Source organism: Rattus norvegicus, chromosome 14 (assembly GCF_036323735.1).
Source record: "Rattus norvegicus strain BN/NHsdMcwi chromosome 14, GRCr8, whole genome shotgun sequence".
Lineage (NCBI taxonomy): Eukaryota > Metazoa > Chordata > Mammalia > Rodentia > Muridae > Rattus > Rattus norvegicus.
This window is the reverse complement of record NC_086032.1, coordinates 66,199,974-66,225,776: the sequence shown is the minus strand read 5'-3', so window position 1 is coordinate 66,225,776 and position 25,803 is coordinate 66,199,974. Positions and strand designations below refer to the sequence as shown.

At 37.6% G+C, this 25,803-nt stretch overlaps 1 protein-coding gene across 5 annotated transcripts in view; it reads right to left on the bottom strand.

Moving 5' to 3' along the window:
• Window positions 1–25,803, bottom strand: part of Kcnip4 (potassium voltage-gated channel interacting protein 4) — a 1,150,698-nt gene that overhangs the window by 518,218 nt on the left and 606,677 nt on the right. The window contains exon 1 of one of the 5 annotated variants that reach the window (XM_017599087.3): window positions 10,987–25,803. This exon is cut by the window's right edge and continues 15,031 nt beyond it. Coding sequence (XP_017454576.1) covers window positions 10,987–11,086 — 100 coding nt within the window. The 5' untranslated portion in view covers window positions 11,087–25,803. 5 annotated transcript variants of the gene reach the window in all.

The following is a 25,803-nucleotide window of genomic DNA, read 5'->3' as shown; positions in this document are numbered from 1 at the left end:
GAAGTGTGTGCACTCTTAATGGACACTTCATATTTAGCAAGACTGGATCTTGTTCTCTGTGTCCTAAGAATGGAATTTAATCACTGCAAGATCTTCCAAAATTACAATAGAAGCATGTCCTGGGGTAGATTTGGATTAATATTCTTTGTATTTAAAGAATATGTAATTTGTGTAAATGGAGATGACAATAAACAAAAGTAAATAAAATCGTGCATTTAAAATGTGTTTTTTTTTTTTTTTGGTTCTTTTTTTTTTTTTCAGAGCTGGGGACCAAACCCAGGGCCTTGCGCTTCCTAGGTAAGCGCTCTACCACTGAGCTAAATCCCCAGCCCCTAAAATGTGTTTTTATAGTGGGCTTTAATACTTGGTTTTTAATACGAATGAGAAGGGTCTGACGGAACTACAAAGGCTTTGGTCATTAGACTTAAATTGTTTCCAGATATATTGCTGTCGGCTACTATGTACCTCTACCATTGTAGTTGACTAAGCTTGGCTTAAAAAACTTGTTCTTCAGGTAGACAGCCTGGATTTAATTATCTGACTGACCATTTCTTAGTGTGATATCCAAAGTTTGAAACTTAATGAACATACATTCATATAGATTCTCTGGTTAAATTTCTTTTCTTTTAATTTTCTTTTTTATTATTTTATTTATGTACATTTTAAATTCTATCCCCCTTCCCAGTTTCCCCTCCATTAACCCCCATGCCTTCCTCCCTCCCCCTGCCTCTATGAGGGTGTTCCTCCACCAGTTCACCCACTCCTGTCACAGCGGCCTAGCGTTCCCCTATCCTGGGTCATCAAGCCTCCACAGGACTAAGGGGCTCCCCTCTCAGTGATGCCAGATAAGGCAGTCATCTGCTACACATCCAAGTAAAGCCATCTGTATCCCACGTGTACTCTTTGGTTGGTTGTTTGTCCCTGGGAGCTTTGGGGAATCTGGCTAAATTTTCAATCATAACTGGCTAGTAAATATTATTGTCAAAATAAGTCAGGTATGTAGTATTTAAGACAGTGCTGGAATCTGTTCAACAAAGTGCACCTCAAAAGGCCATTGATGGCATTAGAATTCACAGCCTACTCTTGTCTCAATCTTGAAACCTCCTAGATTTGAGACCCACACTGTAGCATCAGATACTTTCCACCAGAATGAGAAATTGGAAATTGCCATTCTTTTGTTTCTTCTTAATCATTAACAATCTACAACAATGAGAAAAGAGTACTGATAGAGTGTTTAAGCAAACCAGGATTCCCTACTTCCTTTTCTTTGTGACAACATTGTGCCCTACTACTGTTTTTACCCAGTTGCTTGATACTAGGGACCAAAACATTGCTTTACCTATTGACTTGCAAATAAGATAATAAAAAAAGAAAAATAGTATGAAAATAACCTAAACAATACATTTTTAAGTAAATAAAGAATCAGCATTTCTATAATTATGGCTAATAAGATTATTCTTACAGGGCTTTGCAAAAATTAGATTCTAAAATGTATTAAATGTTTAGCTCCTCACCTAGAATATAATTATTGTTATATCATAGATAGTGTAATTATTATGGTATCTATGCTTGTGATTTCTAACAAGTCAATTAACCTTCCTAGGTCTCAATTTATGCAGAAAATGAGGGGGTTAGGTAATAACTGCATGAATCTTAGTTGCAAAAATTATATTTTAATATAAATAGCTGGGGAAGTAAATGTATTATTCTCATCTCAATTTGGAATATGCTCAATTTAGATATTTAATCACTGAAGTTCATATATGAGGGAGGAGAAGCTACTTAAAAGGAGGCAACATAACACGGCTTTCCTTTTGTAAGTCATATTTTTACCAGCACTGTCTGTTCCTATTGCATGGCAAATAAACGAAGAAGGTGATTTGGCTTTTCAAAATCTCTTCTCTAAACAGGTCATATTATGACACTTGATGTTGTTCCTAATGACGCAATTAAGAATGGGTTTTTATACCGTAGTGTTGAAACTGCCTGTTAAATAGGAAGTCAGGATCCATTCACAGGCTGTGGTAGACAGATGGAAAGACTTTGCTTAATAAAGATGATTTGGAACGTGAACACATCCTAAAGATCAGAACAAGTCAGACACTTATTCAAAATAAAGGAAATTTGACAAGAGACAATGAATCTATATCCTGACAAGTGTCTGGCAGTGAGGTATCACAGAGTACTCCACATAGAGACTCCAACTGGCAACTCTCATAGAGAAAGGATGCCAGGGGATAAACATAAGCTGCAATAACTTCCACAGACTATATAACTCACTACTTCAGGAACTTTCCAGGATCAAGAATAAAACCCAGTGACTTGTGATGGTTCAACATGATATGGCCTTAACTATGCCACCATTGTTCCTACTTATACCTTGGTAAGTATAAAATTCTGCAACTATGCTAGACTCTCAACTTTCAATACAGAAATCCCCAACTAGTTGACAGCTCATAACCTGGGCAGGCCTGCTGCTTGGAAGGATGCTTGTCAGATATTTTCTTTTGCATCACCGATATTCAAGTATTTTCATACAAATTAGTGTGTCTTAATGCCTTTCTCTAATTACTGTATCACAGAACCATGTTTTTGCCTTGTTATAATAATCTACATTTTTCTTTATTAGATATTAGTTCACACATATATTGATTTATCTTTTGTCTTGTTTCTTCATTACTGTAAGGTAATGTATAAGGATAGCATATGAGCCATTATGCAGACATGTATTTAGCAAATGAATAAATAAATGAACTGCTTTGCTTTCTATGTATGTTTTATAGCTAGCAGCTTGACATTTAGTAGGTGACATTGAAAGAAAATAGGTCTCATATACCTCGCTTATAGCTGCACCCTTGTTTCCATGTGTGTCTAATCTTGGGACTGGCATCTTGAAGTTTCCCAACACATGACCTTACACATCTGTCATGAAAGGATCTCATACTTAAGTTTGAAGAAAGGAAGTTAAATTTTGTCTTTTAGGAGAGAAGCAGCCATCAAAATTTATTTTAAACTTTAGGGATGGAGAGATGTCTCAGTAGTTGGGAACACTTGTTGGTCATCCAAAGAATGACCCAGCACTAAAGGGCAACTCACACCTGTCTGTGACTGTAGTTTCAGGGCTTCTGAAACCCTCAATAACTTAGCAAAAGCATCAATGAACATAAAATAAAAACAAATTACAAAACTGTCTTTTAAGCTCAATGCAGTCGATCATTGCCAACTTCCCATTAGCACCCATTCTTCAGACAACTTTAACCTTGTTTTGAATCATTAAAATCTGCAAGCATAGCTCTTACTTCCGTAGCAAGCAAGGAATATAGCTTTTGGTTTCAGATATTGAGTGCTGGCTGCTAATGTTTGGAATGAAAGGTAAGGTGTCTGGCTATAATGGAAACACATACAAATACTTTACTCTAATGTAGGAAGATGTCTAAACACATATAAACTCATCCTAAACCACATAAGAATATATGCTTCAGTCCTTCTTTGAAGGGGGAACAAAATACTCATGGGGGAAATACAGGGACAAATGGTGGAACAGGGACTGAAGGAAAGGCCATCCAGAGACTGCGTCATCTGAGGATCCATCCCATATGCAGCCACCAAACCCAGTCACTATTGCTGATGCCAAGAAGTGCTTGCTGACAGGAGCCTGATATGAATGTCTCCTAAGAGGCTCTGTCAGAACCTTACTGACAGAGATAAGGATGCTTACGGCTAACCATTGGACTGAGCATGGGACCCCAAAAGGAGTTAGAGAAAGGACTGAAGGGGCTCAAGAGGTTTGCAAACCCATAAGAAGAACAAAAATATCAACCAACCTGACCCACTAGAGTTCCCAGAGACTAAACCACCAACCAAAAGTACACATGGAGGGACCCATGTCTCCAGCGGCATATGTAGCAGAGCATGGCATTGTCAGGCATCAATAGGAGGAGAAGCCCTTGGTCCTGTGAAGGCTTAATGCCCCAGTGCAGGAGAATGCCAGAGCAGTGAGGTAGAGGGTAGGTGGGAGTGGGAACATCTTCTTAGAAGCAGGGGGAGGGGAAGCATGGGAAAGGAGAGAAAGGGGGTAACATTTGAAATATAAATATATAAAATATTCAATAAACAAGGAAGAAAAAAGAGTAAACAAGTTGAACTGATAATTTCAACTTAAGACAAAATGACACTTAGGTACAGAAGATGGTGGTTCTTTCCCAAGGCTATAGAACAGATACATGTTTTAGAGCTAAGACTTCACTGATGATGGATTTGAGTCTGTACTTTGTTAATTTAAATACAATTGTGTTTATATAAGAACTGAAATTACAACTGATATAATATTAGGAGTGGGGATTATCTTTGGGATAAGACTCCAGACATATTTAAATACTTTTTAAAACAAATGCTCCAAAATCATTGTCTTTATTTTTCATTCTGAGGATGAGAACTAGGCTCCCATTCATGCGAGACAAGTCCATTACCATAAAGTTATACCTCAAGGTACTGATTTATTTTAGACTGATGTCACTATGCACATAACTCAGGCTGGTTTGAAATGCTCAATTAGCACAGAGTGGCCTCAGATTTCTAATTTTTTCTGCTTCTTCCTCCTTAATACTAAGAATATAGACATAGATCACACACCTTCAAGTTTTGAATAGGATGTCTGGGTGGATCCCTCTGAGATTATGGCAATTGAGGAAGTACTGAGAGATGAAAGGGCAACTCTCTGATTTTCATATTTAGGATAATTCTAGAATGACTACATGGACATATATGCATTTGAAAACCTTGGCACTGTAGAAGTTCAGTCCCTGGGCCAATAACGGTGCAGGCTATCAATTAGTCACTAATATCTACAATAACCCTTCAATGGACAAGTCTTAATGATATAAAACACTTCAAATATAGTTGACATTGAGTCCACAGTTTTCTATCCTGCACCTGTACCTAATGTAGCAAGCAATACCACTGTCACCAATCCCTACAACGTTTAACTTCAGAGTGATCGGGTCACTAGAAGAAAAGGAAAGCTGCAGTTAAGGTAAGAATTTTATATAACTCAGATCATACATAAAGAGTATCTTCTGAGTATAATTCATTCTACTTTTTAAAAAAATAGTCCTGATGAAAATAGGCATTTTTACCTCTCTAGGACTCAGTTTCTTCATGTGTGGAATGATTGATTTGATTCAGGTAATCTCTGATTCCATTCTGTACAGTCTTGATAAGTCAAAACTTTATTTATATAAATTGCAGACACAATTTCCCTTCTTCCTCATATTTCAGTTCACTATCATAGATATGCTTGCCCCAATGCATCTATATAAATTTGAAGGCAAAAATTAAAATTATCTTTAAATTGTATAGGAAAACTTCATATAGAATGGTCTTATTACATATGATTTTTATTTATTTATGTATTTTAATCCCATTTATGTATTTAATCCCATTTACAGTATTTACCTTCTGTAGTCACAATGGCTGCCATTTGGAACAGTGCTCCTATCTGCTATGGCACTGAAACTAATCTAGACTCCTTTTGCTATTACTTCACGAGCTTAAGAAAATTCTTACTTTGCCTAAACCTTCAGCTAACCTTCTGCAAAACAGCAACTTCTGAATTGTTGCATATTTGACAGGATGCTTTGGGAATGGCATATGCAGCCTCCTCTCATCCTGTTTGCAAGTTCTTAATCGAAGTTCACAGTCATCCCCTCCTTTATTTCTCCCAGGTAGCTAGAACTACCTCAGTTCCTTCTTGTTTTCTAATAAAGGCTAGAATAAATGTTTTGTGTGAACAATGGTTCCAAATCAAATCTTAAAATTCACGTGAGTCTATGTTCAACTCCTAATAATGTTTTGGTATATTATTTCAGAATGCTACCACTATGTGGAGCACCTTGCTACCCCTGCCATTGTTCCAGTCAATCTACTCTATATTTCTCAGATTCTGTCATTAGGAAATCTCCACACTGGATAACAGCCAAATCTCCATTGAATTTCCTCCTTTTGTAAGAATGACAAGTCTCTTATTTCCAGCTATCGTCCCATCATTCCCAAACAAAAGGAGAGATTGTGATCTTAGTTCTCGGGTGGACATTCATACTACTTGTACCTCCATTTCATCCAGTTACCTATAGAAATCTTAGGTAGTTGATAAGACAGACTTTAGACTCTTCTTTATGGCACGTTTAGTCAACAAAGAGTCTGGCTACTATGGTTAGCTGATCCAACATTGTCTCCCTGCCTAAAGATTATTGGCCATTGTCATTTTAATGTAATGTGTGGTATTTAAGGATTATAAAAACAGGATGTGGAATTTGATGTTCTAAGTTTGAGTTTCAGTTTTATGAGTTATGGACTCAAGCACTCTAAGTAACTACGTTTTTTATATCTAACATGACAATGCCTATTTCAGAGCACAAAGATGAAATCAAATCTATTATATAATTTATACTATACTATTGTATTATAACAATTTTGTTTAACATTAGTCCAGTTTCCATGTAATTATCATCCAAATAAGGTATTAAAGGCATTTATGATAATTTTATAGAGTAGATAAATATAGGATTATGGAGGTCAGTTAATAGTTTAAAATCTCAGGATGAATAAGATGTGAAGTTGTGACTATTTCTTCAAGACAAAATAGCTCGAGGTCCTCTCGGTGTAGCCTCTGATTGTACTAATGATTTTTGTCCATTAGTCTGATTTGCATATTAATGTTTTAGTAATAAAGAAAATATTTACTATAATTGGTCACTAAAAATGTCAAATGGTGAAAATATTCCTGAATTCTATTCTCACATGACATTAAAAGATGGTATGTTGAAGTATTCAAGGAGTTTAATTTTCTTCACTGTTACAGTGTAGAAGGACTTCTGTAAGAAAATACATGCAAATTCCTTTGGCTTCTCATTATATCTTTGGAAGGAGGATGCCAGCAGATTGCTTTATAATTTTCTCTTCATGAATTTCAACTAACAGTTTCAGGTGTGAACAATACCTCCCCACTCCATTCACCATGACTGGTACTTGATCCCCAGTAAGAATGATATGGATCATAGACAGATAGCATGGATTTGTATTTATAGTACTTTGAGGGGGTCCTTTACTCTAATATTTTGGTGACATACTCAGGCATTGTAGTGCACACTTTTAATTGTAGCATTTGGAAGGCAGCAGAAGCAGGCAGATTTCTGTGGGTGTGAGGCCAACCCGGTCTACACAGTGAGTTTCAGAAAAGCTAGGGCTCTTACAGAGAAATCCTATCTCAAAAAAAAAAAAACAAATTAAATAAGTAAATAAATAAATAAATAAATAAAGGGACATATCATACGCATCATCAGTTTATCTGTCTTCTTTGAAAAGATGGTTACTATGAGCTACCTTTTGCAAGTTGCTTTTCAGTATAGTTCTGAAAAATTTATTCTTTACTATAGCTTGATAGAATAATTTCTCTCTTTTCATTCAGTTACCACTCCATTCTGATTCTGTATGTATTTGGATGAAAAGTAGGTATTTCCATAGCCCAGTACCACATCATAGAGACATAATGAAATAGCTTTGCCATTAAAATTTTGATTCATTTTTTTCCCTCTGGAATGTGTTAGCAGAAAACTACCTTTATTTTTATGGCTGGAGAAGCGGCAATTTATGTTGTGAAATTGTAGTCATATTCCAAACTATCTTAGCTCTGGAATTTCCTGAGTTACATGCCAAATAAAGAGAACACTCGATATTAAAAACCACAAGACAAATCACCAAACCCAGCCACTGACTTTATCCAGAATCTTAAAACCTTGCTCCAGTCAGCACTACTGTTCCAGTGCACAGCACTCTGATGCCGATGCTACGTTTCTTTTGAAATGTATTTCTTTTATAAGGGTGTTTTGTTTGAAGGTGTGTCCATGTGTCACATGTGTGACTTGTATTCAAGGGGGCCAGAAATATCAAAATCTAGGGATAAAGGAATGGAGATTCTCTGTTTTCTGGAAATGCAAGGAACAACTCCCTGGAGGTCTGATGAATTAGCCTACCTGATGAAAGGAATAAGATTATTCTAAGAACTGCACTGTTTACTGTTTACAAAGCAGGTCATTGATACCCTGTCTTGCAAAAGGATATATATTATATAAATTATTGATCTGGAGTTACCTGGTAGACTCATACAATTTATGAAATAGAAAGTTCCATGGAGATTATCAAGATCAGCTTTCTTGTCTTAAACAGAGAATGGTAAACTTTACTTACGAGGTAGAAAACCAGAGAATGACAGAGGACACGTAATTTACTACAATTTATTTTCTCTAGTGAAGTAATTTTCCCTTCCAGAACTATTTGTTTGTAATTGATGGGTCTATGGATAGCATATAGGTTTATATATGTCATTCAGATATATATATATATTCAGATATATATATATATATATATTGAGACAGACATTGAGCACTCAATGGTACATTTCCCACCAGAAATGCGAACTTAAAACACTCTGAAAGAAGAAACTACAAATTCTTTAAACTTTCATATTAATAATTTATTCTAAAGTACATTTATTTAATACAGATTACAAACAAGATAAATATGTTATATAGTGTATTCTCTCTGCCCTTCAGAATACAACATATCATTAATAATGATAATGATAAAAATAATCCATGCTATATTTTGAGTTATGCTCAGATTGTTGAACAGTTCAGCAGTAAAATGAAAAACTTCTAACATTTAAGTAAACCATTAGAAAAGTCATCCTTGATTTTTAATCAAGTATAATTTCCCATTCTTAATCTCAAGTTCTTTTATAGGACATGTCTACAAATAGAAGAAAGACAAAACAAGTCAGTATCCTCCAACTAGGACATGTGGGATGCTGGGAAAGGAAATCCTGTGGGGAAAAGATCTGAATGAAATGAAGATCAGTGTTTCCTGTTTGTATTAAAAATTATTTGGGACATTGGCAAAATTTTAATGTTAAATACTGTTGATTCTTTTGACTGTTAAACTCTGTAACTTTAGAATATGTATGCAAACTATGTGAGCTATAACATTAAGTTATTACTATCATATCTCCAGGAAATAATTTGGAAACTCTTTAGAAAGTGTTATGACTTTTAATTCACATTGAGTTATGTCTGATACATATTTCACCAGAAAAGGACACTATTTACACAACCCCTAATGTTTATGCAATATGTATAATTCCACTTTAATATGATTACTAAAATTTTATAATTTAAAAGGACTTCTTGAAAAAAGCAGAAATCGGATGAGGATTTGTAGTGAAGTTTAGAAGACATTTAATTATCTCTGCAGTGTTAGTACACTGCTAACAATAATACTAACAATACAGTATAAAATTCATGAAAGAAACTGCCCATGCAGATCAGGACAGATTTGCATACAAGTAATAATGGAAAAGAATACTGAATGTTTCATAGAGGTTAGCAGTCTTTAGAAGAAACAACATCAAGAAGTTATTATTTGAGACGTGACTATTTATGCTCCTGAAACAAACAAATCTAATACTACAGTAGCCACCATCACAAAACCAAGAATCAATACCCTGTACATAGAGCATAAAAAAGAACCACACCTCTAGCATAAACTAGGATGTAACTAGTCCCTCCAAAGAGCTAGGGATTCTGAGAATGTCCATGAAGCTTGCAGTCTCAGAGAGAGGAGAACACCCATAATATCCAGCACAACACATGGGATGTCCCAGCCATGACCATCAGGAAAAACTACAGTAATGAACACAGAAGTCAAAGCAAGTTACCCATTTCAGGAAAACACACGAAATAGTCATTTTAAAAGCCATTGACCATTTGCAAAATTTAGACATTTTTCTCACTTTGAAACTACCAAATATTTCCTTCAGAAGGGGCCACAATATGCATTCTGCAAAGTTCCATTAAAATTACTTTAATAAACCTTGCTTTCCACCCCTCCTCCTCCTTCCAATGAGTTATAAATGTAGGTTCCTGGTAACCTACATCAGAGTGACACACTTATTTTAATTTGATGTTTGCCATTCGTAAAGGTAATCATATTTATGTCACATTGTGGCAGCCTTCCTGGGAGAATTAGATTATCTGAAGATGTGAAGCCTTTGCTAATATTCTTTATGTTTACTCAACGTTAGAACTTCCAGTGAGGATACCACAGCATCACTGCCCAGCACCAGCAGGAGATGGTTTTAAAAACTGCACTGCCAACTTTTGAGAAACAACGACTGGCTGAACACAAACATATCTCAAATAAGTTCTGGGTGATTAGAAAATAATACTCAAGATTTACTCAGATTCTTGGAAACACGTTCAGTCCATGCAAAGATATAAGCACGAACATACTGTGCTTTCTAAAGGAGAGATAATCATTAAGAATGGAGGAGCATAAATATCAACACCCGCAAAGCCAGGTCTTGTTTAGAATCCATGTTACAACCTGTCACATGAGTTGGAGACTCACCTCTCCCTAGAGTCTTGGTTAGATTGTAAAATAGGTAACATCAACATCCCATACAGAAAACCTCATGAAAAGCTTGTTCCTCAGTGTCCAATCTTAAGCCATAAGAATTTGTACATACATAACCAGTTCTCTCTTGACACAAGTGCATACCACAACGTACACTAATAGCATTTACTGTAATACTTGAAAGAGAATAATATATACAAAACTCAAATAGAAATAACAGGGACTAACAGCTCTGCATATAAGCTGACACATTATCAACCCTTTATTTTCTCAGTTTTGATTCCAGATTCAAAGTGCTTCTCATAGTGTTACAGCGTTCTTTTGCTGCAAAGACATTACTGCAACTTGCCAAAAGTTTATTTTGATAATCTCCCTTACCCTGAGAAACCTTCTATTCTGCATGTCCACCCCAGAATTACATTTCTAGGTTCACATTTCAGGTCCCTCCAACATTCCCTTAAAGATTTTTTAAAATTGCAAGACAGGATTTTTACAAGTGACTGAAAAGCACTCCCTTACCTTCTAAACCTGCTTCAATCAGCCCAAACTGTTCCAATAATTTAACAAAAAGCACAATGACGATCAGAACTGCTATCATTTCAAGCCCCTCCAAGTTCATGGTCAGCTAGGTCATGGTCCAGCCACAGCCACTGAGAAGCGCTCCTCACCCTGGCTTTCTTTGTAAAGCCATTAAACTACATTAAGAAGGCTACAGCTGGAGAGGGGAGGAGGAGAGAGCGGTGAGAGAGAGAGAGGAGGGAGAGGGAAAGGAGAGAGGAGAGGAGAAAGAGAGAGAGGGAGAGAGAGAGACAGAGAGAGCAGAGCGAGAGGGAGAGGGAGGAGAGGGAGAGGGAGGAGAGGGAGAGGGAGAGAGGGAGAGAGGGAGAGAGGGAGAGAGGGAGAGAGGGAGAGAGGGAGAGAGGGAGAGGGAGAGAGGGAGAGAGAGAGAGAGAGAGAGAGAGAGAGAGAGAGAGAGAGAGAGAGAGAGCGCTCATCCTGTTTGCTGTATCCAAGGCCAGAAGTGGCAGCCCAATAAAGTCGAGCCTGTCTGAATTATCAGCGTCCTCGTTATCACTCTTCCAGAAGGAAACAGCCATGCATGAAGTAGTAGCGCTCAGATCGCAGAAAACCGAGGATGTCTCCAGGAAGGTCCGGAGCAAGCCTAGCGGACAACAGAAGCAGCGCCCCCAGGACTCCACACCTCACCCGCCAGTGGAATCTCAGGGCTGGTCAGTTGCCTTGGAAACAGTGGAAGCGAAGCTGGACTCCTGCTGCAGACAGGACCTGAGAACCCAGTCCTGAGCAGCCAGGAAAAAGAAGAGCCTGGACCGCCCACAGGCAGTGGTAGCTTGTATTCAGCCGTTTCTGAACGTGCTTTACTCTTCAGATAAAACAAATGTGTGTATTTTATCCTAAGGAGTGCGGAAAGGGATGGAATGAAGCTTCCCTCCCGTCGTGGTTTGTTATGTATCTGCTCTTTTCAATGAGTCACTTTATTGTAATGCTCAAGTGTCTTACTCACTTTGAACTAATATCCTGTTTGACTAGTAACTAGTATCTCGAAGTTCGAGATGCTCACAATTATTCTCAATGCTTGCTTCTATTTTAGCGGTTACTTCTCTCCACGCTGGCTTCTCTTTCAACATATCAATTCTGCATTTAGCACTGTTTACCTTGCATGCTTTTTGAAAATTGTTGACATAAGTTTGCTGCTATAAAAAGTTTGAGAAGGAAAAAAAATAAAGCAAACATTCTTTGGAGTTTCTATCTTGTACACATTCTTTTCCTCTAAATTCTATCTAAACAGGTAGATCGGAACCAGGATAAAGAACTGGACTGAGGCCAAAGTAAAACACGTGAAAACAAACAGAACCCAGGGTATAATTCAGCTCAGAGATCCTACTCAAGTTTCCTACATAAATTAGCAATCTGGGGACCCAAAAGAGCAAGAGTCCAAGGGACATATCAAGTTCAGTTGGGGGTGATTAGGCAAACAAACTTCAGAGCCAATAAAGCTGGATTGAGATTTCAGACCCCCTAGGTTGTGTGGACATTGCTCCATTCCTTACATCATGTCTTGGTGTCCCGATTTGCAAATAGGGACATGATAACAAGACCAAGTTCATGGGTTTGTTTTGAAAATTAACTGAGGGTTGGGGATTTAGCTCAGTGGTAGAGCGCTTGTCTAGCAAGCACAAGGCCCTGAGTTCAGTCCCCAGCTCTGAAAAAAAAAAGAAAAAAAAAGAAAATTAACTGAAAACATTCCCAGAGTAAGGGACTCAATCTGTTCAGCAGTACTAGCTCTTGTCTCGGTATAAGTATTCCATATTCTATTCATATTTCTGAGGATGGCTAGAGTAGTTCCTGTAAGACTCAGTTATCTTACTCAAAAATCTCACATGGCTTTTATTGATGTGCGAATGAATAAAGCACAAGTTTCTGTGTACAGACTCCTAGTGGTGTCTGTACACTCGGGGACCTGCCTGAGGTTAGCCTTTCAATGTTTCTGTTTTCATCCAGACTAACTACATGATAGCTTGTTCTTTCTCCAAAATATATGTTAGAATTCCTTATACCTAGGGCTTTGATTATACCATTTTGTCCCTTTGTTGGGAGAAAAGAAAATCAAACAAGCAAATAAACAAATAAAAAAACCCAAAACACAAAACAAAATAAACAAGACTTCATCATCTCTGCTTTCAAGTTCCCAGGATCATTTTATTAAAATTCTAAAATCGGTTTTGGATGCAATCTTTTCTCATGTGTGCCTGCTTACATTTTACTGCTTACATTAATTACTTGATATTGTCAAGCCTCAGTGTATTGTATTACAGGTACATGAGTGTGCTTTTTTTCCCAGTAAAACATGAACTTTGAGAGGACATAAGTTCATGACTTCATTGTCTACCTTGACAATGCTCCTAGCTGCTGCAATTCTTTTTAGAGCCCCCCTTCTCACTTCATAAATGCTTATTAGATTATTCTAGTCACCATATGTTAAGCAACTACTGCATACTCGATGTGTTACATGCACTGTTACCTGCTAGACACTCTGAAAGTAGGTAGACTTAGACAGCATTTTCAGATGAGGCATGAAGTCTCAGAGAGCTTAATAAACAGCAGGTTTAAGGTCATAACCTTTGTAAATGGCACGACCAAGATTCAAACCCTGGTTCATTTATTGCAGATTGTTGTATAGCCCTATTATTCCACATACCTTTAAATGCATCAAAAATTCAGGCATTAGCACAAGTTCTTATTAACCTAAGTTGAAGGTTATATTCAAAATGACCCCTTCAAACTGTTTGGTGACATTCTAATTAATCTGTTAACCATAACTTTAGAAGTTAATATTAAAACCTAGTAGTTAAATTCACGGCTCTTACTTCCTGGTGAAGTGCAGCAATAATGTTAGTTAAACATTCACCTTCTTGGCTGCTAAAAGGGGACTTTTCTTGTGTCTCTACTACAATGAATTGTGTGAAGCTCCTTTGATTCCACCATAGACCAATGTCACCCGTCAGTTCCTGTGTGCTCTTTTAAAAGATAATTCCATAGGTTGTGAAATGTTCTTATGTAGGGAGCTTGTGTAAAGTCCCAGAGAGGGGAAAGCCTTTCTGCTCAGTCTGAGTGCCATGAGAGATGACCCCTCGGTGCCCTATATTGCCTTTCCCAGGTCTTTATAGTTTCTAGTTCTTATTTAGGCCTCATGATCTCAAACCTTTGTACTAGATGCTCCATTTGCCAGATATTCTCCTGTCTATGAGAATTTATTTAGGCTTTGAGACTAAAATCTCCCTAAGAGAGAAGCTCTTCCTCTCCACACTTCTTGATGACCCTGAGTCTGTATCACTTTCGTCTATCCAAGTTCTTGTCACCAGGGAACATGCATATTTGTTTACTTACTTATCAAATATCACTACTACAATCTCCAGAACATCAGCTGCTCTAGATAAACATGGAGATTTCTATGTTTTTCATTCCCAATTGAGGCATCAACTGCTAGTATCTGGCACTAGAAAGAGTGAGTATGGTAGAAGGAAGGTTCTGGCTAACACTCTTGCCTTCCCCAAAAAGCTATCTGCTCTCTCACTGATCTTTTTTTTTTTTTTTTTTGGTTCTTTTTTTCGGAGCTGGGGACCGAACCCAGGGCCTTGTGCTTCCTAGGTAAGCGCTCTACCACTGAGCTAAATCCCCAGCCCCTTCTCACTGATCTTTTTAGAACGAAATTCTCCATGATGTAGTGTGTGGAGTCCGCCTGGGGACCCTGTGAGTCTTCTGTACCTCCTACTAGAATGTCTTACTCCAAGGCATTGAAGGATCCAGACACAGCAAGGCAAATTCCCATGACCTTTCTTTAGGGTGAGCCATGAGACTTGGAATATCTTCATTTTGTCCAGTCCCAAAGGTTTAATACGAATATGATTTGTGGTTTTGACAGTATGACCAATAGAAGCAATGATAAGAATGAACTCAAGTAAGTCTCACTATCCAGCATATCTGAAAATCATTCCTATGTAAGGTCAGAAGTACCTTGGATAAGAGTCATTCCTATCCTTTAATTTTCAGCTAGACTAGTGCAGCATAAATGGCAAGTGTGGCTTAGCTATACGTGTAACTCTTAGCTTCAGTTACATAGCTGGAATTCAGTCTAACACATGAATCCATTTTCTCAGATTTCTGTACTTCTTCCAGCATCACCTTTTGCAGAGAGAAGCATTGTTGTATCCAATAGACACAGAAGAGAAGCTGACCTCACTCCAGGCAGAGCCAATATTTGTCTTCCCAGGATGAAGCAGTAGAGAGGGGTGGTGCTATTTGCAAATGACACATAGGCTGTGTGGGTCCATCATTTGCTCAGCCCTAGGATAAGCATGGAGACTGGACCATTTTTCAAGGTATTTTTGAGATGGGTAAGACCTCCACTATCACCTTGTGAGAAGAGAGAAGAGACTTAGGAAAAATGAGTGAATATTTCCAAGAATCCAGTGAAGCTGATGGTTTAGTACTTAGTGTCATGTTATTTCCTCCTTAAAGTGTAAAGTAACCAGCCATGCATGAAGCACCCAAGAAAATAAACATCACAGATTTAAGGAGCTAACATTTCATTGTGACCATTTCAAGATCTCTTGCAATTTTTGAATCAGTAAGATTTCAGACATGAGAAAGTTCAGTGCACCTGCAGTCCAGGTGAGTACAGTATGGTTTAAGTCAGAGAGGATGCTGCTGCTATAGCTTTTAAAACCTATCTGTGCTCCTGCAAAGATAGCTTTGTCAGTAAAGTCAGAATCTCCATAACAGAATCCAGTTTATAGAGGTGCAGAATCTGTAATCCCAGTGCTGTCAAGTTAGGGACAGGAAGCTCCTCTCCAGGCTTGTTTTCCTGCCTGTTTATGCAAATTGGCAAGATCTGAGTTAAGTTACAGGCAATTTTGAAAACCTAAGGTAGACTGTTTGAGGAAAAAGAAAACTGGTATCTACCTCGACACATGTACATACATGTGAATATATAGCTGCTCCAGTGTCTAAACACATACACATGGCCAGACACTTGTAATGTGCATGTAGCTCAGGAGAGGAAATAACCCCTAAAAGAAAGAGTTTGAGCAGATTTCAACTAAAAAAAGAAAAAGAAAATGAAAAAGAGGCTTTATACATGCTATATGCTTAAGAAGCTAATAAGGTGTACAAGAGGCTGATGCAATTCTTCCAGTTTAATATTTATTTTTTTTTACAATGTAACTTTCAGAAGACTTGCTGAGAACTCAAGCCCAAAGGTTATCCTTTGCTTGTCCCTCGAAATAAATGAGATACTTTTATTATTGCAGTTCTATCCCTGTATATCCCTATAGTGCAGTTTATTCAAAATCACCAGTTACTGGCAGTAATAAACATTTCTGCTTTATTTTCAGCTACATGGTTTTGGAAGAAAAAAAGGACCAATGTTTTCTTACAAAATTAGGTGTAAAGTTCCACTTTGATGAACTGGGATAGGAAAAAAAGTGGGGGGGGTCTTCCAGGGATATGCAACCCTGCAGTTGAATCTTACATATGCCAAAATGGCTGTGGTCAAAAACTCAAGTGACAACACATGCTCAAAGATCTGGGACAAGGGAAACACTTCGCTATTACTAGTGGGAGTGCAAACTGGTGCAACCACTTTGGAAATCAATTTGGTGGTTTCTTAGGAAGCTTGTAATAGTTCTACCTTAAGACTGAACTACAACACTCCTGGGCATATTCTCAAAAGTTATTTCATCACACCACAAGGTCCCTTACCAAGCTATGCACGTAGCTGCTTTATTCATAATAGCCAAAAGTGGAAACAATGTGGATTTTGGATGTCCCTCAACCAAAGAATGGATAAAGAAAATGTGATACATTTACACAATGGAATGCTACTCATCTATTTAAAACATGGAAAACCATGAAATTTGAAGACAAATGGATGAAACTAGAAAATATCATCCTGAGTGAAGTTACCCAAGCTAGAAAGACACACATGGTCTGTATTCACTGGTAAGTGGATATTAACCATAAAGCATAGGATACTTATGCTGTAATCCACAGACCTATAGTAAGTAAGTAACAAGTTAGTCCAAAAGACAAAGCCTGAATTTCACACTGATGGGGAAATAAAATAATATCAGAGGTAGATGAAGGGAGGGAAATGGGAGAATGGGTGGGGAGGGGACAGGAGGGAACAAACAGTGGGAGGACAGAGGGAGAGAGAACTTGGAGAGACAACTGAAATTAGAGATGGTGGGGGAATCTCTGAGACTAGCCAGAAATGTAGGACAAGGGGAATTCTTAGAAATCTATGAGAGTATCCTTAGTTAAGACTCCTAGCAACAAGGGTTATGGAACCTCAAATGACCACCTTCTGTAACCAGGCTAGGGTTCTAATGGAGGGGTGGGGGCACCAATGCATCCACAAAACTTTCTACTCAAAACTGCCCTGCTTATAAGATGTGCAGGCATAAAAGAAGTGGAGCAGAAATTGAGGAAATGGCCAACCATTCACTGGCAGAACTTAAGACATGAGAGAGAACCAACCCCTGACACTATCAATGTTATTCTATTAAGCTTGCAGACAGAAGCCTGGCATAACTGTCCTCTGAGTAGCTAATGGAAACACATGCAGAGACTCACAGGCAGAGCTCTGAAATCTTGTGAAAGTCGGGTAGAAGGGATTGAAGGCTCAGAGAAGTTAAGGATACCACAAGAAAACCTATAGTATTAATTAAATTGGGCCCATAGAGACTCTCAAAGACTGAACCACCAAGCAAAGACCATACCTGCGACTGACCTAAGCCTCCTACACATATCTGACAGATATTGTAGCTTGGGCTTCATGTGAGTTCTCTAAAAACTAGAGCAAGAGATTTCTATGACTCTGGTGCCTGCCTTTAGACCCCTTTCTCCAACTGAGCTGCATTGGTTAGCGTCAATAAGAGAAGATGTGCCTAGTCCTCCTGCAAATTAACATGCCATAGCAGGTTGGTATACAGTGGAGGCTTCCTCATCTCTGAAGAAAAAGGGAGGAGTTATGAAGGAAGAAGAGTAAGAGACAGGAACTGGGAGTAGAGGAGGGAGAGGAGCTTTACAAACAAATAAGTAGAAATAAATAAATGAAAGAAAGAAAAGAAGAGATTCAGGTTTTGGGGTTTTTTTGTTTGTTTTTTCCTTCTCAAGGTGGGTATGGCACTAACAAACACAACATAGAAGCAATAAGGTTTCTCTATATTCTTGTTTCAGAGTCTTAGTTACTTGGACTGAACAAAAACTAAGCTTCTCTCAATATGTTCATGATTAGACATTGCTTACTCGTTTGTTAAATGTGTGGTCTGGGTACTATATATGATGATGTGGGTAATAAAAATCCTATCCACAGTATTTACATTGTTTGCTATCCATTAAAATGAAATTGAGAATCTAAATAATATATGTAGAGTAATCTCGCAGGATAGTGAGCTAAGGTGGAGATACTCACACTGAAATTCATACAAGCCCTGTGAGCAAGTATTAAGTGTCACTCCCTTCTTGTAACTGTAAAGTGAAGAACCAAGAATCTGTTGGGTTAGAGGAGGAATCCACCCGAGGATTTTCCTAAATCTGGCTCCAGAGATCATAAGTTTATGTTGTGTTATTTAGTACTTGCAGTCTGAAGCAGCAGGGGTTAACAGCCTTTAAGGGAGGCTAGAAAGTACCACCAGAAAAGGTGAGCCCATGTAGGAGTTCATGACAGTGGAAAAGGGCAGACTAGACTCAAACCCAGATGTACAGAAAAATGTGAAGGTTTTACTAGTTGAGTGGGTGGGCTTATGGCAAGGTTAATTTATATTACATGAGCAGTGGAGAAGAAAATTAGTCTTGCTACAGAATTCAGTCACAGCCTGAAAAAGCTAATGCAATCCAGACTCCTTGTCTAGGTGATCTCTGGAAGTTATGTCACCCACTTATCAGGCAATGACCCATTCTGACAAACATAGCACCAGGGGGTACATACATAATCTACAAGATGCAGGGCTAAGGTTTTCTACCACAAAAGTATAAAATGTATTTGCTCCTACAAAACTAACTAAAAAAATACATTAAAGGAAACATGGGTTTCAATATTTTAAAGAGATGGTGGTCCACAATAATGGACCTAACAAGAGGATGGAGAGGATGCTAGTGTTCCAGAGGCCTCACTGCTACTTTGGAGTGATGCAAGGCACTCAGAACAGAAACTGTCACATTGTACATGCTCAATGAACAATGGTTATACTTTTTGTTTTTTACTGTTTGTTGAATCTTTTTATACCCTGATGGCTATTCTAATTGCCTTATATCATATATTGCAATTAAACTATACAATTCAATGAGCTGAACACTAGCGCTATTTCCAACTCCTGTGCAGATAAGAGAAAAAGAAAGAAAGAGAGGGAGGAGGGAGAGAGAGAGAAAGAGAGAGAGAGAGTGAGAGAGAGAGAGAGAGAGAGAGAGAGAGAGAGAGATCAGTAGTAGAGCTGGAACTCTGAAGAAAACATCTTGTTTGTGCAAGCTCATAAGACTTACCATTCTCTCCAACAAAGTCATAGGAGAAAAATTTGCAATGTCACATACAGAGAAACATTCGTTGCTACTGGCAAGATGATTTAATGGGCAAAGTGATTGAAGAACGCACAGGAAACTGCACATTTGTAATCCCAGTACTCCTATTTCGAGGTGGAAGCAGAGACAGGAGAAACCCTGGAAGACGATGAATCAGCTATTCTGGCTCAAAGAACAAAAAACAACAGAGAGATCGTGTCTCAACCAAGGTGAAAGACAAGGACTGACACCAGAGGATATTTTATGACCTCCATACAAAGAGCATAGAACATGTGTGCCTACATTCACACATATACGGACATGTAAAACACACAACACAGAGATTAAGTCCTCACAGTCCACTTTGCATGACTAGGTCACATTGTGCCCACATTTTAACAGGCTGCCTTGCTGTGAAGAACAACTAGAGTGACAGAGACACACAGAGATTGTCATTTAACGCACCCTTATTGCAATGAAGGCAGATGGGAACAGTGCAAACCATAGTAATAAAACCATAGTGAATTGACACTGTTAGAATTCCATAGTGATCTCTCTAAATGTGAATCTCCAGACTGTTCCCAAGGATCCGAGTTGGTAGGTCTTACTTAGAGTCTGTGATTCTCCATTTTATCACGTCTTAGCACAGGATCTCTATAGGCCACACAATGTAAAGCAGTGCCTTAAATTCTGAAATATCATCAACTATATAAAGAACACAGGCTCTGGGGAGATCTTCACTCAGGACTCATCAAAACCTAGCAGGATCATACATTTTGAAAACACAGCATGGTTAAGAACAAATGAGGATGGGACCTCACATTAGTTTTACCAAGTTCTGTTAGAACTTTAGTTTTTTGTCAGTGTGGAAAGATTCTTTTTCACTAATTTATTTACTTGATATCTCGATCTGAGTTTCCCCTCCCTCTTTTCATAGTCCCTCCTTCTCACTTCCCTTCCCTTATGCCTCCATCTCTTTCTCCTCAGAGAAGGGGAGACACCTCATGGTTATCAACCCACCTTGGCATATCAAGTTGTACTAGGATGCAACCTCTTCTATTTGGGCTAGACAAGGCCACCTAGTAAGTGGAAAGGGATCGAAAGGCAGGCAACAGAATCAGAGACAGCCCCGTTCTTGGTATTAGAAGTCCCACATGAGGACCAAGCTGCCCATCTTTTACATATGTGTAGGAGGCCTAGTCTGTACAATGCATGCTCTCTGGTTGGTGGTTTAGTCTCTGGGAGCCCCTGTGGGCCCAGGTTAGTTTCTTCTTTAGGTTTTCTTGTGTCCTTGAGCTCTGCCCACAGAGAAAAGATTTTTAAGACTTGTTTATAAACTGATGCAAATTTCTTTCTTATACCCAAAGGCATTTTGATCCTTGTAGTTATGACAGATTTGTGTTGTTAATGAGCCTCAGACACAAACTTCTGTGAAGTAGAGCCTATAACCCATAGCATTCTGCTCACCTCCATACTCTGTCTCCCAGCTTGGGTCTGTCTCTAGTGCATTCAAACTGTATCTTAGAGTGTAATTTGTCAATGATGGGCAGTAGTCGTGTACAGACACCTTAATATTAGTTCATTCAGCATGGACAGTGACTAAATCACAATCAAGGAATGCAAATGTTTGGAAGCCTGATGCTGATTTCGACAGAGTAGACATTTCTCTTTTTAGAATGAATAAAACACAAACCAGCAGCCACAGTGACCCTGTCCCCATTATCCCACGAGGGCTAATCTTTATCTAAATCAATACAATAAAACTAACAAAAGTTATCTGATACATAATTCATTCATCATGAATTCATGTCAGACTCAAATAATTGAAACAAGATTATTTATGGGACTGTTCAACCTCGGGACAATTTCTGCAGAGTTTAGCTCTGCTTAATGCCACTCCGAGTTGCAGATATATATTTTGTCAGACTTCATTTCAAATATTGTCCCTTCTAAGCAATTACTCCACATTACAGCTGACATGCTATATTTCCTCCTAGTAATATGGTGTTAAATTGTTTATTCTTTTATGGTAGCTAAGGAATACAAATTATGAAAAGTAATATATAACCAACCTCATGACAATTCTTCATATTGCATATGTCTTGTACTTTAATTACTAACAACTCTAACTTAATCACTTGTTAATAAACTCAATTTTCAACAGGAATATTTTCTGTAACAACCATGAAACATTATATCAAGCCCAAATTAAATTTGAATAATAGTCAAATATGTGTTTTATTTGAGAACAATACATGAGATATGGCATTAGTAAGGCCACACTGAAAGAAAATGTAATCAATGAAAAGAAAACAGACTGGAAGTGTAAAAGTGGGTGAATCTCATGGCTTGCTATACAAACTCTATTTTACCTAAAGCCAGGCACATATGAAAACCCTTTTGAAAGTCATCAAACCAATTCAGGCATGATCCACTGGTTTGTAAATCAAGAGTGACACTGTAAGTTATGGTACTGTCACATTGTTTCTATATCTAATTAATTTTTACTTATTTTTTAAAGTTAGCATACAAGCAGTGGTTTTCTTTTTAGCATTTTTACATATACATATAAGCCATTATACTTTATTATTTCTACATATCAGAGACATTTTCTTAAGGAATACAACATTAAATATACAATCACTTCAGAAACATTATAGAACATACTGACACAAGGAGTGTGTCTCTTGTGCCATATACTCTCTAGTGGCAAAAATCTCTCCCAGACTTTACCACTCTCTGGTGATAGTTCAGGGCTTCCTCATTAGGTTACAGCAGTCACCTGTGGTACTGTCCATTTTGGGTAAATCAAAGTTAATTAATTAGGCACTTGAGCTACATCTGTGGAATTTCTTCTGTCATGTGTTGTTCACAGTTATGGTAATGATACTCCAACGAAGTCACTACCACTGCTCACATTAAAGGGATGGAGATTATACAGTTTTTACACCATAGATACTAGCATTCTGGTTAGCAACATATGCTTCTGCTGCAACTGCCAAGTGACAAGCCATGTTTTCTATGGTTGTGGAATATAAAGAGATTCTTTTTTTTATTGTTCTTTATACAACAAAGCCAAACAAATCACCAGGGAGGAGAACTAGAAGGCAGCTTTGTAGCTAATGAACATTTGGCTCCTGGAATTCACAAGAAACAATAACAGAAAGTTGTCAACTCCCACGATGCAGGCTGCCAACAACTCGTCAAGACATAGAGAAGAGATTGGTGCACTAAAGGTACCAGCAGCTCAAGTAGACCACCCTGGTACTGGTGCACTCATTGGTCAGCTGGCTTTGTTCATTGGTCATACAAAATGGAAATAACCTTCTGATAAAACGTAAAGAACATTTTGTTTTGGATTCCAGTATTTCTGGGATCCACCTATTTTAACATCTTTCCTCATCTCTTGAGGTGATAGTCACTGCGGTCTAGCTTTGTTGTTACTGTAGTCATAGCGTGTCTAATGAGTACCACTCCCTCCATAATTTAAATCCTACTTGGATGTTTTAGTGGTTCAGTAGCTTTTTATAAATACCACCTCCTAGTCTCAGTTATAATACTTATAAATTACAGAAAGTAGCCATGTTTCAGTTATCATTGCATTGGTAAATAGCCAATATATTCAGGCCACACAAAATACGTAATATGTAAATAACATTTTAACTTGTGTTAAATTTGACTGAAGTATTCATTATGGTTATGTTGATCTCAAAGTGTACCTAGAATCCTGCACTATGTTTGATCTCAAGCATTTTCTCAGGGCCTGGCTATAAGGTTCTGTGAAAGTTTCTTCTTAGTCTTGGGCCTGACTCACAGGATCCATTTGTCAGAGTTATCTGAACATGTCCTTCCATCATTCCAGTTTTCAATCATATCTAACTCACTTTGGTATAAAAATTTAAAAATCACAGAGAATCACAGAAAAGCCCTCCTGGCCTTCTGAATGGTTTCTAACCTTATCTTCTGAGTATTACCTATCATTTAAACATTAGCTCAAATATTTATGTTTATTTGTACTGTTTCACAAGCCATTCTCACAACCAGTATGGCCTTCTTTTACTGTGTGATGTTCTTAACTAGTGTCCCTTCAAGATAAATGAACTGTTTGTCATAATATCCTTTCTCTAATACCATGAGTCCATGGAAGCTGAAATCACATTTTATATATTTCTTAATTTTTATATGTGGCTGAGCATATTATTTGGTTAGAAAATATTTGTATTTATAGGTAACTTATAGAAACAAGAAAACTTGGAGAAAATGAATAACATTTGATCAAGGGATTAAGGAAAATTTAAACATGAACTACCATATCTTGATCCCCAAATCAAACATTGAAACTTTTACATGAAGTATTATGTTGTCCCAAAACACTATAAATGCATCCTGGTGTGAAAACTTTTTTTCAGCACTTTTGTGTAAGACAGATAAGGCCATTTCTCCAGGGCACTTTAACCTTAATAACACTAACATGTATAAAGCGAGGATGTTATGAGTCAGTTTGTCAGCAAGTTCAGAAGGATGATCAATAGAAAAGCCACCTGAAAGTTTATTGTAATTAGAGCCAGTATTGACTATTCTAAAGCATGTGTTAATCTACATAATTATACTTTTTCTTTTAATTTCTACTGAGTGTTTATTGTGTTTAACATGCAGATACATTATCTGCCAATGATAATTTAGCCAATGCTCACTGATAGATTAATCCTCCTAAATTTTTATATTCAATTTCACTATCATCATCATTGTAATTATTTACTTTGTTTTGTGTTATACAGAGTTCCCATATGGAATCCAATAAGTATAGGCCACCTGATCTACCTACCTCAAGCTCATTGGTTCTGGATTTGTAGGTATTTGTCACTGTGTCCTGCTTTCCCTATAAATGATCAAACCAGGCTTCCACCAGTGAGTTCTTGCAGGTACTGGATCATTGTTTCCTATCTCATTTCCTAAAGAACCTCCTTCCTCCCGAACCTTGATGTGATATTGTCATAGGTGACATCAATTTGCTCTTATGAGCTTCTCTGGCCTTCACAATTTATGAGGGGGGATACTTAAGAGATGCGGGGAAAGTAGTTTAGAATTATTGTAAAGTGGATGTGCTTGATATTGGCAGGAGAACAATGTTACCAACCTCTCTGGATTATTGACTTTTTAAAACTGGTTTAACCATATTTTGGATTTGATCAAACTTTCAATTCAAAGCTTAAATCTTTATATAGTTTCAAAATGCCTGATGAGTTTAACATATGTTTAATCAACATGTTTATATTGAGACAGGAATCACCCTGAATAATTAATATAATACTGTTAATATATGTTTGCTATTTAGTATGTACAAATCACTTTTTAATATTTCTATCTCCTCATTGAGGAAAAATGAGATAAAGTGCTGAAAAATCAAATAAACAAATATGTGCTGATATTAATCAGAATTGTATTTATTTTTGTAATTAAAGAATTTGAACAAGCTGGCAAATGTCATAAGTTTATCATACATAAAAGTGGAAAGATATGGCTATGTAAAACAGAAGGTAAAGTGTGTTTTTACAATCAGTTCATGAGCACCAAAAAAGGCCTTCACAAACTGATGCCATACTTGGAAGTCATATCTTAGTGCTATTGCAACCACCATTCACTCTGTTAGAACCTGAGTTTTAGGAGCTCCCTTTCACTACCCTTACAAACTCTCATTCCAGGCCTGCCACATGCCACAATGCCCTCAGGGTCAACTTTCCAAATCTCTGGTCCAGTGAGAGCAACACCAAATGGAACTTTCAGAGCCATGTCCTGTTTGGCAAGCACCTCTGAAAATGGTGGATGATTACCACACTTTGAATATCCCAAGTAGCTTGGTAGCTTTCTGAGCTTGACAAAGCACATTTCCTCTTCTACCTGGTCTACAAGAAATATAAATGGATCCCTGGTACTTGATGTGGCTGTTCAAGGTATTATCTACATATTATCTCTACCTATTTGAAAGAGAGACCCTGGAATATATCTGATGTTCTTCAATGATCTCACTGTTGTGTGCATTGAAATAAACTCTAACCTTGCAAAATAACAGGAATTATAGATTTTTCTCATAGTATGTCTCTTATTTCTGTTTTTATAAACTACTTCAAGAAAATGAGACAGAAGGAAGGGGACAAATGAAGTGATACAGAGACCATATCATTCTCATTTGTTTCTTTAAGGCATTTGGGCAAAGAGGCAGGGTGAAGTTCATGGTGAGAGTAAGTTTTCTGTATTGTCACT